Raw genomic sequence first — 13,094 nt, 5'->3', positions numbered from 1 at the left:
AAACCAGCCTCTGCGCAGTGTCAGAGCCAATGCTTCCAGCTGCAAGCATTATCTGTGAGTCTGTCATTACCTGCCCCACCTCCGCTCTCCAACACTTTAACACACTTATCTGATTTCACATACCAAACATCTGTTACAGGTTATAATCTTCTACCCCTTTTTTTTAGCTCGAGATGTAACTCTGGAAAGAAGTGATTTGATACAATGTTCTCAAGTCAACAGTTTTGGGACGCACAAACTATCCCCAACACTATTTTGATACATGGAGATAATAAAATAAGATTTTTTTTGAGAACTAAGATACAAACTGATTTATTAACAACGACAAAATTGCCCATCCAGTACTGAGCCAGAATTAAACTAGGACTAGACTTGTACCAGGTCTTAACCAGGACTAACCCAGAATCCAAAGGACTAAACAGAGACCAAACCAGGTCTAAACTAGCGCTAAAATATTAACCAAGAGCTTTTATTGATTTTTTATATTTGGATGAAAGATTGAGCCAGATTAAATTGCTTGGAGGGCCTGATTTGGCCCCCGGACTGTACCTAAAATAGCCCTGATGTATGTAATCAAACTATTTTAAATGATATTGATTGGCAGTGGTTCTCTACTGGGGTTCGGGAGCTCAAATGTGTGAGTAAGTTTGAAAGTATTGAAGACAGAAACTAGCTGCATGTGGAAAAACTGGTGTGTTCTTGATATCACCTTGAGAATGCCTGATCTTGTTGGCTCCCGGAAGCTAAACAGGGTTGGGCCTGGTTAGGACTTGGATGGGAGACGCCTGGGAAAACCAGGTGCCACAGTAGTGCAAACACTAGGCAAGACACTTTACTCACCATGACAATTCACAGGTTTCAGGCAAACAATTAATTCCTGAATTTGAATGATTTTATGTGAAGACCGTTCCCCATTCAAAACATACAATATTTTAATTTGAATTGCAATATTGCTATAACAACAGAGGACCAAATCCTTCAAATCAGAAAGGATGCCTGAAACCCATGACTAGTAGTAGTCTTGAAAGAATGTAAATACAATGCACTATAATTATGATGATCATTATTTAGAGTAACGACACTTGATAATAACTACAAAAGCATGAACAAAGACTTAAACAGTTTATAACAGTTTAACAAGATTGATTTAGGCTTAGCAACTACTTCATTAAGGTGTTTAGAGTTTGTTCATTAAGAATTGAGTCCATCCATGCAGCTATTATAAAGTGTTATAGTCTTTACGCTTGTCCCATGCCTTAGTTATTGAACAGAGTTGCTCTTGTATCTGGTAGGGCATCTGCCATAATCAATACACAACGCTACACGCTGGATGACATTTGAGTTACAATGACAACGGCAGAGGAAAAGAGAGAAAAGCCATAAGTAAAGCAGCTATGAAAACAGAAATTAATTATCACTCTGTCTTCAGCATCAAACCACTTACTGGAAAATGCATTTTTTCAGCTGGTATCCAAATCTTTCACCAGCGCGCTGAGGCGGAGGCAGAGGCAGCCCGTCGCTGGGGGGGCGAGTCTCTCCCTGAGTCCCCTCTCACCACCCTCTCTCCCCTCTGCATCACATCCAAGCAAGCCAATGAATGAAAGCATAGATGCAGAGAGAAAACCAGGAGCCAGTCGACAGGAGAGGGACAGACCAGGACGAGCCAGACCAAACACAACAACAAGCGAGACACACACCAGGACACACAACTGCACAGAAATGGAGAAGAAGTATGCAGACTTTTCAGGCAAATGGAAAATGAAGTCTTCGGAAAACTTCGAGGAACTTTTAAAGGCGCTCGGTGAGTGTTAACGTGTTAAATATTTAACTCAGTCAAAAGCTTCTGGTCCAAGCATTTCAACTTGAAATATATGAAAAAGCTACAGGTGATTCGACCAAATTCTCTCTTTCAAAATCTCCACAAGCAATTAAAAGCAGTCGCTGTTGTTGTTATATATCATGTGCAACAGCTTCCAGACAATCAATAATATTTCAAGGTGAAGAAGAATTGATGTGAGAATATAAATCAAGCATGTCATTATGTTATTATGCATGTCTGAACAGAAGAGATAAAAGCAGATGCCAGAAGAGGATTACTGTAATGTAGTAAGATCTGTGTGAATGAGGATAAAATTATTACACTGCATAAGCTCTCATTTTCTCGTTTTCTTGGCACAGAGAACAAAAGCTACCTTTGCTTGGAGACAGTGCAACCAGTTCACCTTGCTCTTCTGTGTTACTTTGAGTGGCAGGTACATATTAAGCCAATTTTTAAACAAATCAGATTGTTCTAAGTCATTTGGCAAAGTTAGCAAAAATGCATGAGAGATTTTGGTGTAACTATCTATGAAAGACGATATGGCATTACTAGTCTTGTCATAGAACTATATATTCTAACAACATTCGGTGCATTCTTTGATTTGTTTAATTTGTTTCAATTGACTAGGAAGCAGTATTGATTGGATTTGAAGATCTTTTCCACTATCCAAAAAAAAAGAATAAAAATGGTCAAAATTGGCTTTACAAACGGTTTAATTTTAAAGTTTCTTTTTGTATTATTATTTAAAAAAAAACAGAGAGTTGCCCACGGAATAAACCAGAAAATAAAAAAGATGAATCAGTCTGGTAAATTTGTTCATTTTGTAGTTTGTAAAAGTAATTTCAGTCAGCTCCATTCCGGTCATCCATTTTCTTGTTATTGCTTTTTTTGCTGCATTAAAAAGTACATTTAATAAGTACCGTATCCTCCTCTTCAGTCCATTGTTGGAGTTTTGCATCCGAGATACATCGTTTCTAAATCAAATGGAATATCGGTGTCTGCAGTGCCTGATTAAAATCAGTCCAATATTCATGAGCACTGGTGCCGCCACAGTTTCCCCATCTTTATTAGTTATTAAGTCATTATTTTTCTATATACTTAACACGCAGCAAATGCCATATAATAGCACTTTTGACTAAAGTCTCTACAAATCTGGACTGTCTGACATCACTCTTCAGAGGTTCTAAATCACTGAGATTGGTTTGCCTTCAGCCTTTCATGTAAAAACTGTTAAGGAAGAAATATGCGCCGTTGAAAATCGGTGCACACAAGCAGAAATATTTGAACCCAAGTGTTGAAAAAAATGTATGGCTTATGTAACGAGCTGCCAATCAGTCTGTCAGTGGCATAAAACCTGCTAATTCATTCAACCCAAAGGTCAGTGTTTGAGACAGTGTGGTCCCCAAGTCCCGTAACTGTCCCGTCTGTACGTCTATGCGGGGCCTATACATTTCATATGTGAGTCTGTACGGGAGACGTGAGGGGGTCAGCGCAGGGGCAGCCTGTGGCATCCATTAAAAATCTGAAGACAAACAGGCCGCAGAGGAACGAAGATTGGACTCATCTGAAGCCGGGTCCTCATGCGGTTGTAATTAGAGCCAGTGTAAACGGAACTAAGCCTTGACATGGGCCCCACAGTCCGCCTGGCTTTCCTCCTTCCCTCACCCACTGCAGGCCTAAAGCGGGGCTGTGTGCCTACTTTACCACGGACGAATGAGAGTTTAGACAGTATCAGGTTTTTTTTTGTTGCAATATTTCGAATGTGTTATATTGTTTTTCACATAGTCGTAACTGTAGTCGTCAAACAGTACTTGCATGAGACAACAGTAGAGAACAATAACCCAAATATTAGCATTTCAATCCCCACTGCTACATAAGGTTTTTGTGTCCTTGGGCAAGACACGTCACCCACATTGCCTGTATGTAGAAATATCTTAGGTCTATTATTTGAGGATTTAAAGCACATTTTGGAGCTGATTCTGTCATATTCAAACCCTAATTGGACGTATAAAATCCACGTTGTTGTTGTTCTCATTAACTTAACTGATTTTCTGATACTTCTCCAAATTTGTTTGTACAAGTCTAGCCTTTAATTTGATCTTCTTAATTAGCCTAGTGGCACTTTTCAGACTCTGAATACCTTTATTGTCAAACTGCAACAACAAAATGTACCACTCTGCTCCACTGTGGCTGTCAGTTAAAACACAGGTCTCAATAAGTTAGCTCATTAAAGGACAGACAAATAGACTAAAAATACACTATAAATGTATTGCAATACCCCAAGCACAGTTTACACAGCGCGTTGATTGCACATGAATCAAAGCCTACTCTCTCCTACTTATATTCAGTTCAACCCAAATTAACTTTGTCTGGTCAACCCCGTTAATTGTGTCAGTGCATTTTGTAAAGCGGTTCTGCAGCCTTTCCCAATTAAACCTTTTCAAAATCCATCAGTAACTTTGGCTTCCCTGCACCCGCATGGGGCCCCCCTGACACGCACCAAGGCTTAAAACTGTTTTTTTGGCTCGACTCTACCGGCTAAAAGCACAGACTATCAAGGAAAGGTTTAACAAGTAGTGTGGAGTCTCGTGTTGCAGCGTGATATTTTAAATGTCTAATCTCCATCCGTCCATCTTCTTATCCGCTTATTCGGGGCCGGGACGCGGGTGCAGCAGTCTTCCCTCTCCGCAGACACTTCCTCCCGAGGCGTTCCCAGGCCAGCCGAGAGACATAGTCCCTCCAGCATGTCCTGAGTCTTCCCCCGGGGCCTCTTTCCAGCGGGACATGCCCGAAACACCTCCCCAAAGCGCTTGACATCTCTCTGTCAATTACCTCTGCTTTCTCTCGAGCATCCAGCTGCTGTCTAATCTGTAATGGACAATAACATGGTTTGTGTGAGAGATTTAATCATGCTATTAGCCTTATTTGAAACAACAGATAAAGAGATATTTGTGTAAAGGGCAAGACTTTTTTTTTAAATGAGATCGTCCAGTTGTTTATAGTCTAGAGTTATTTTAGATTTTTTGTTAAAAGTAAAATAAGAAGTCTGTCTATTTGAGAATGACAGTGAAATCTGTCCTTGCATCTAGGGGCTCTATGTGGACTAGGCATGTCAAGATTATTGGGTTAATCAATAATCATGATTATTTTGGTCACTAATAACTGTGAGAATCGTACGCAGCAACAACAAGTCATTTCACTCCATCCTGTACTCCAAAAAAGTCAAACTACATGTAAAGTCATTTTTTATCTTGGTGTTTATGTGATGATATTATTGCTTTTTCAGTCACAAAGTTTGAGTTCATAAAGCGAATTGTGAATGAAAGCAAATGAACGTTTTCTCAAAGTCAAAGTGCCAACAATTATTAATAATCGTAAAATCGTGATGTTTCTGCTTACAATAATGGAAACGCTCAAGTTTTACGTTCAAACATTATACTCATGCGAAACAATAGAATAGGTTATTTAAATTATATCTGTAACGTTAGCCAAAATACAGAACAGATGCAATCATTTGACATCTACACATCCAACTGCTGAGGAATTCTTGCTTTGAAACTGAATTCAAACTAAGTCTGTTTATGATTTAGTCCAAATGGGAACGCCTTTACAGACAGACAACATTCAAGTGCCTGTGAGAAAACGGTTGTAAAGTCATTGGCATTAACAAATACTGGCACGAGCGTTCAAAAACACACATGGAATAAAAAAGACTGCGAGTGAGGAGCCAAAATGAAACGTCCAAGTAAACTTCTCTCGGGGGAGAATTTCTAGGGTCGGTGGAAAGTTTTACATTTCATGACTCTCAATCAAAACCAGTGAAGACTGTTTCAACTTGAGCTGCTGCTGTTACATTTTTTCCACTCATCGCCATCTGAACCCACAGCGTTTTCAAACAAGAGTCCACAGAGGTTCCTGTTTGAGTTTAAGGTGTCGGGTCAATGCCAGGTTAGGGAAAAGTAGTAGGTAGTAGTTTAATAGTAGACGGTGGTAGTTTAGCAGTACTCGTCGTAGTAATAGGTGTGTTCATTGTTGTTTTTTTTACTTGGAAGTAAAAGGTAACTTAGTTGGGTTTGTGTTTTGTTTTATTCATTTGAGTAGCCCTCAAGTCTCCTTATCCAGAGCTGTTCTACCTCTTGATGCCATCGGCTGATCATCTAGAATATTTTATGTACTGTATGTGTATATGGATGTACATTTTACATTGTCATCCTTTTGATAGTAGTATGTTTATTGTGAATGACTAAACCAACCTTAGCACACGTAGAAGGAGAAAACCAGACCTATATTGGGACTAAATCAGGTCTAAACCAGTTCTAGAACAGGACTAACACAGGTACAAACCCAAATAATTTCTTAACCAAGTTGTCTAACGAAAGGCAATACCCAGATAATAATTCATTCTAAAACTCTCACAGAAACTATCTCCTTCTTTGAGCAAGTATCAATAGAAAAAATACATGAAAAGTATTCATTTGGACCTTTTTAAGGGTCTTAGTCTATATCAGAACTAATATAAGACCATGTTGTAATTTCACACAACACTTTACTATTGTTTTGTGTTACAATTAGCATTTTATTGCATTTCGGAAATATTCAGTCATTTCTTCTAGGCCACCACATTTAGAGGCACATCATGGCTCATTTTACTTGATGAACGAGGTAATTGAGTTCCCGCAGTATTCTGATCCCGCTGGTGTGTTTCAGGTGTGAACGTGTTTCTGCGTAAGATCGCGGTGACGGCGGCCTCGAGTCCCGCCGTGGAGATCTCTCAACAGGACGAGACGCTGGCCATCAAAACCTCCACCAGCGTCCGCACCACCAACGTCTCCTTCACCGTGGGACAGTCCTTCAGCGAGGCCACGGTGGACGGACGCCCCTGCACGGTACTCACCTAGTTTAGTCCTGCTTTTGTTTTGGCTAAGGGACATTAAAGTACTGTTACTCTGATATTACACCAGGAACAACTGTCTGGGATAGTCTTATGTCACACTTGATAATGCACCGAGTGTCTGGCAGTTGTTTCCCCATGATTCTTAGTGAACAATGTAACTGATTAGACAAAAATAAGTGATCCTGTCAGGAGCTTCTGTGTTACTTCCAAACAAAATGCAAAAAGAATAGGTAATATATTACCTGCGTCATAAATAAAATAGATTTATTGGTCTAGTCTAGATTTAATCCTGGTTCAGTCCTTGTTAAACCCTTATGTAGTCTTGGTTAAGACATTATTTATTATTATTAAGGACACAGAAAGCCAACACAAGGTCTATAGAATAAATATATATACATTACTTACTAGTGTCACCACCACCACCACCACCACCACAACAACAACAACAACAACAACAACAACAACAACATTACTCTCTCTATTTGCCTTTGAAGTATAAAGGCAAGAGCTTAGCTTAGCTGACCTCAGGATAGACCAAAGCAGTGGAGTAGTTTTAGTTCTGGTGTTGTCAGTGTTTTGGCCCGGTTTAGCCCTAGAACTAGTTCAGTCTGAGTTTTGATCAAATCCCTCTAAATTAATCCGCTCCAATCCTGCTTTAGTCCTGGTTAGGTCTAAATACTGGTTTGGCAACTGCTTAGACAACGATTAAGCTCTGTTTTAGACCTAATTATTCCTGTTTTAATCCTGATTGAATCTGTATTTAATTGTTTTAGTGCTATATTTTTTTCTTAATTGCTTTGTTCCTAGATTTGTTAATCAGACAAGACTAGTTGTACCAGTCATCACCAAATTTAGTTCTTGAAAAATGATGCTTGAAGAAAGGTATATTTTACTAAATAGAATGTGTACATGTGAAAACTCGATGCAGCTTTGTGGATGGAGCCGCATGGAACACATGGAAGTCATTTAGCGGGTGAAAATGCAGAGGCCTGGTCTTCATTCTTGGTGCCTACAGTCATGCTCGTATACTGGGTTTTAGTGCATGAAAAAGTGTCGATATGTTACAAAAAGCAGCCAATGAGGGCGAGGGGAGGCGTCTTAGAGAATGAGTATTAAGTTACTTGGTCATTCTCAAAGTTGATACTGACTAGAATATGTTTATTTTCAGCACAAGCTAAATGTCTTTAATTGAGATTGTGGAATAGTCACTGTGCTATAATAAAGTCATGTTACTTATGCATTTTAGTACTCATACCTGGAACAAACGTATCCAGAAAATCTATGTACTTCCAAAATATTGATATATCGCTACTGACTGAGTTATCAAAAAGTATCAATTCTCATGTAAAAATATAAAAACTTACAATTTAGTCTATTTTTGTAGTCTGTGCATGCATTTAATTGTTAGATCAGTTCAAGCCACATTGGGGGAAATTATTCCAATGCAAAATAATGTACTGTAGAGGAGGTATCGATATTGGATCAATTTCACTGGTATCGCTCTCATCAGTATAAAATATTACCATAAATTATGTTATTGTAAGTGGAAACGCAAGCAAGATATCACAAGACAGAACACTAGTTGTACCAGTTCTTACCTAGGTTTTAAAATGCAATTAATTGAAGCAAAATTTTCCAAAATTGTCTGGTGAAAATGGCAACAATGGTGAAATTAAGTCTATTAATGTCTATATATTTTTTGTATTGTTGGCTATACATTTTGTCTATTAAATATTGTCGCTGTTTGGTGCAGTTTAAAAAATAAATATACATCATAAAAAGGTCTGTGTTGTAACCCTAAGGGAGGAAACAGGTTACCATTTAAGACCTTTTGGTAGACCTTTCCCACATATACAAAAGTCTTTTTCTGTTTCCTAATTCCTGAACGTTACACATGTTGCTCTAACCTCCAGTTCACTTTTTGCCCCTCTGACACAATACACCCAGTCTTATTCACACAATAGGTCCCAAGTGGAGCAGGCCTGGGGTCCACATTTATGAGCTCAGTGATGGACACAACTTTTGACAATGAACTGTAGGAATGTTGTGACCCCGGGTCGACTGTGCGCTGGTCTGACATGTTTCTGTAATGGATTCCTGCAGAGTTTTCCAAAGTGGGAAACGGATCAGAAAATCAGCTGTGAACAGACTCTACAGAAGGGAGATGGACCCAAGACCTCGTGGACCAGAGAGCTGACCAACGATGGAGAACTCATCCTGGTAACGACGAATAGAGCGTAGAACGGCTGGAGGTGGGCAGATTAGTAAATAGATGTACTTAATGAGCACAGTTACTTCAATTTACAGATGTCACAATGTCAAATTTCAGTCTTGCAGTAAACACCACGAGTATTCACGACTGTTGGCGCCATGATCAAGCAACAGTGATATTCTTAATTTGTTCCTTACACAAGTCTAGCTTCAGGAAATCAAACTTTCTGAATGAAAAAAGCAATGATAATGTCACAAACAGCCGGCTAAAAAAGTACTTTAAGTATGGTTTGGCTTTTTTATTGTATAGATTGGACTGAAATGATTGTTGCTGCCTACACAATGATTACTTTTTAATTCTTACTTAGTTGTGACCAGAATAATTAACCGAATAATCTTGACATCCATACTTCAAATACAGCCTATTGATTAACGCTGCACTGTGTAATTCCTCCGATCCTTCATTTGCTTGTCTGTACAAAGATGTTTTTGGGAACATTTCCGGCAAATTATCATTCCAGGTTGAATAAAAGGTCAATTAAAATAAAGCATTGACATCATGAAGACAAGAAGGTGGCATACATCAATTTGTCTCCCTTTTTAATCTGAGCTTTAGCCATTGTTTAAACTGGATTCAAGATCTATATTTAAAATAGTTTACCTTACTTTATATTGAACAATGTGACATGGAGCAGCGACTTTCCAGTTGATGGGCGAACGCTTCTACTGCCAAAAAGTGAAAAAATAAATACGTACACACACTAATGTGTTGGAGTGGTGTAACTGAAAAACAAGATATAAAATCATACAAATGTAAACATGTGTTAATAACTAGACTTACAGAGTAAAGAGGTGTCAGAAAGTCCTATTAAAGCAGCGCCACGTGACTTTTGTGTTGGCTACTGACGCCATGGAGATAGAAAGTTTAAGCTATTGGAAGGTTTTAGATGTAGTTTTATGCCATTATGTGGAACATTTTAAAGCAAAGCAATGACATTTTAATGAAGATGATTAGGTGGAGTTGCAAGTCAGGTCTGTGAAGAAACAACCTGTAGAAATGCACGTTTTTAGTCAAATAAAAACACGCATATTAAATGCTTTTTTTTGTCTGTTCTTTGCCTGAAATGTTACACAGTCGAGCTTTCAATAATAGTTTAACAAATGTAGAAAACGTTTGGTGTGATAAAAATATGCTCTTAGAAGTTTAATCATAAACTAATCAAAAACACGTTACAATGCACGTTTATCTCTGCCCACTTCTGCGCGTTGGACCAGTGCATTTCCTGTTGAAGGTTCAAAAGTTGAGGTTTTGTTGCTTGTTCCTTTCAGACGATGACTGCAGGGGACGTGGTCTGCACCAGAGTTTATGAGCGGGAATGAAGGAAATTACAAAGTGCTGCTCAGACAATACTTCAGTGCCTGGTGCTACGTCGATCACATTTACTTGTTTCCTCTTCAGTCTGACATCGACTGGTCCTGTGCTCAGGTCAAAAGCATCTTGGACCAGTCTATGAAAGCAGATCTAGATAGATACAGTAACAGGTACCCACGGCAACAGTTAAAATAGTTATTGTGCAATTTAAAGTGCAAAGCCACTGCAGAGACTGTGCAGGATAAGACTGTTTTGAATTCGAAATATGCAATACTTTTGAACAGAATTGGGAAGTATGTTGTGCGTTTAATACATGGTATTGAAATTGTTGTTGCAGCGTAATCTTTTAACAAATGGTTTGAGCTGGGGCTGGGCGATATGGCAATAAAAATCTAATTGCGATCTCATTCTTTGGACTGTTTCTCAATTTAATGCAGATCTAGCCTCAGAAACTCCTTTTCGCACACACTTCTCTCATTGGCCGGCCTCTGTCATGCTCAAAGTGAGTGACAGGTGGAATTAACCAATCACAATGAAGAGTGAACTTTTAGAGAACTAGATTACTTGAGTTAGCTCTTATAGGCAATATAAATGTGGTTTTAATAGAATTTTAATATTATGGTTTTGTCTTAACTCACACCCCTGAACATTAACTTTAGCTTTTCATTTTACAGTGTTTTCACTTTTGTCCGATACTTGAACCTCAACCGGGCCTATGATTATTGACACTATTGTTAACGTCACTCATCTTTAGTTTAAAAACAAGATCAAATGTAATGCTGTGACTGATGTGTACATTTAGCATACCATCGCTTCAGTAAATCTGAATTAGCAGTATTATGTTTACAGTAAATTAATATGCTCTGGTTTATTGCCTGTTCCAGTCCTTTGCCTCTCCCTACTTAATTTCCTGCCTGTCTACCGTCTGCATGTATGTGAAGGGCACGTTGCCAAAAACAATGTACGTATGAAATAGACTGGTCCAAGATACTTCAGTGAAACCTGCCACAGATCTAGTTTGAACTTTGCACTGACTAAAGACAATGACACATTTGTCTTGGTTAATTTGAGTTTTACTTATTATGACACTGTTGTTGATGTCCATTACATTCCTTTTATATAGTTGTTAATAAACAGTTTTTATAATAATGTGGATATTGTGTTGTGTGTTTTATATTTAATTTTCTATTCGCAGAGTATGTGCAGTTAAAATTACAATCAAACAACTGAAATGATTGCCCTTTTAACAAACACTAACGGCACTCACCACATCAACATTAAGACTAAACTAGAACTAAAGCAGAAACTCAGGCTGCGTTCACACTTGTCATACTGTCCTAGTTTGTGCTCAGTTTAATTCTGATGTAGACTTGATTTGGTCCTGTTTTAGCTCGAGTTTAGCAATGGCCTTGACCATGTTTACTTCCAGGTTTGGTCCTAGTTTCAGTTTTAATGTAATCTTTGTGTAAGAGTGAACACACCCTTAGTCCAGGTTTAATAACAAGTTTAGCACCAGTCTAGTTCTGGTTTTGATGTGGTCCATGTGCAAGTGTGAACTCACCCTTGGACTGCAAGACCAAACAGGTCTAGACCAAGACCAAACCATTACTGTCCCTGATAGGTTTTCACAAACTGAATGAAATTGTGATTGTCTGTTCCCTTTAAAATCCTTGACAAAGAACATGCGTTTTTGTAGTTATTTCCTCTAAACTTAAAAGTATCAGCACATTTCTTGCTATCTTCTCTTAGCGTATTGTGTTCATATTTTATCCTGTTGCTCGGCCCATTCCCCCGTTGCCCTGTTACATATCACTTTACATCACTGTATATTCTCCAGGTTATTCCACACCCTTTGCTCCATTGTGTCCGCTCTGAGCCGGGCAGCGTCACTACAGCCCACTACAATATGAGCTCAGTCAGTCTGTGGACAATTCACATCTTTCAAAATCCACTTTGGAGACATTTTTTGGGAAAGGTTTGAGAGAAATTGGGTGTGGAGAGTTGGAAGGTTTCTTTTCCAGACGGACTGACTTAGAGTGAAATAAAATGTCCCACGCCCTTTTTAATGTTGCCGTAATTTTGCTTGAAATGGAAACATGGAAGGTTAACTCCAATCCATGAACTTCAAACAAACTAATTCTGGTAAAAATGGAATATGCAAAACATATACTTTTGACTACATTCACACTTGTCCTGATTAGGTCCTGGTTTGGTCCTGGTTTGGTCCTGGTTTAATCTTTGTGAACACTTGATCTAAATCGAGGTTTCGATCCAGGTTTAATTACAGTTTACTAAAAATATTCCATTTCTAATATTTATATGTGCATTAATGATAACAGATTGAGTAGAATTATTAGTGGAAGTTCTTGACAAAACAAAAGTAATAGATAAAAGTCCAGTTTTGCATCATGGGAGTCACGTGAGTCACTTTAAAGAAAGGCCAAAATAAAATAAAAAATGCACAAAAGGAGGCTGATGGAATACTGTGACAACTCCAATTAGGAATAAATGTAGTATTTGTTGTAGTTATAGTAGGTGCTCAATGTGAATGTAACTCTTAATATATTTCATTCAAGTGATTTATGTGAGCACTTCACAGCCACTCCAGCTCTAGTACTTTACATATTGTGAGTGCTTCTCCACCTCTCGTCTCGTCCCCACTTCTGTGAGAAATGGCCCTTCGTCGTCTCCCTTTACAACCACTTCCTGAGAAGCTCGGTTCAGCGCTGGTTCAAGATGGTTTTTCCAGAGTTTTGTTCGTCTGTCAAGAGGGACTCTCAAGAATTCACAGTTTATTC

The 13,094-nt window shown here is 38.6% G+C and overlaps 1 protein-coding gene across 1 annotated transcript; it reads left to right on the top strand.

Annotated features, from left to right (window-relative positions):
* The first annotated feature begins 1,530 nt into the window (after positions 1–1,530).
* crabp2b (cellular retinoic acid binding protein 2, b) lies at positions 1,531–11,449 on the top strand. The gene is made up of 4 exons (XM_072448022.1): positions 1,531–1,801; positions 6,527–6,705; positions 8,817–8,933; positions 10,254–11,449. The coding sequence occupies exons 1-4, from the start codon at positions 1,594–1,596 to the stop codon at positions 10,302–10,304; spliced, it is 555 nt and encodes a 184-aa protein (XP_072304123.1). The 5' UTR covers positions 1,531–1,593; the 3' UTR covers positions 10,305–11,449.
* The last annotated feature ends 1,645 nt before the right edge of the window (positions 11,450–13,094 follow it).

This window comes from Eucyclogobius newberryi, unplaced genomic scaffold (genome assembly GCF_026437365.1).
Source record: "Eucyclogobius newberryi isolate DKJ021-1_F unplaced genomic scaffold, fEucNew1.0.hap1 SCAF_16, whole genome shotgun sequence".
Taxonomy (NCBI): domain Eukaryota; kingdom Metazoa; phylum Chordata; class Actinopteri; order Gobiiformes; family Gobiidae; genus Eucyclogobius; species Eucyclogobius newberryi.
This window is presented reverse-complemented; position numbering and strand designations above follow the sequence as displayed.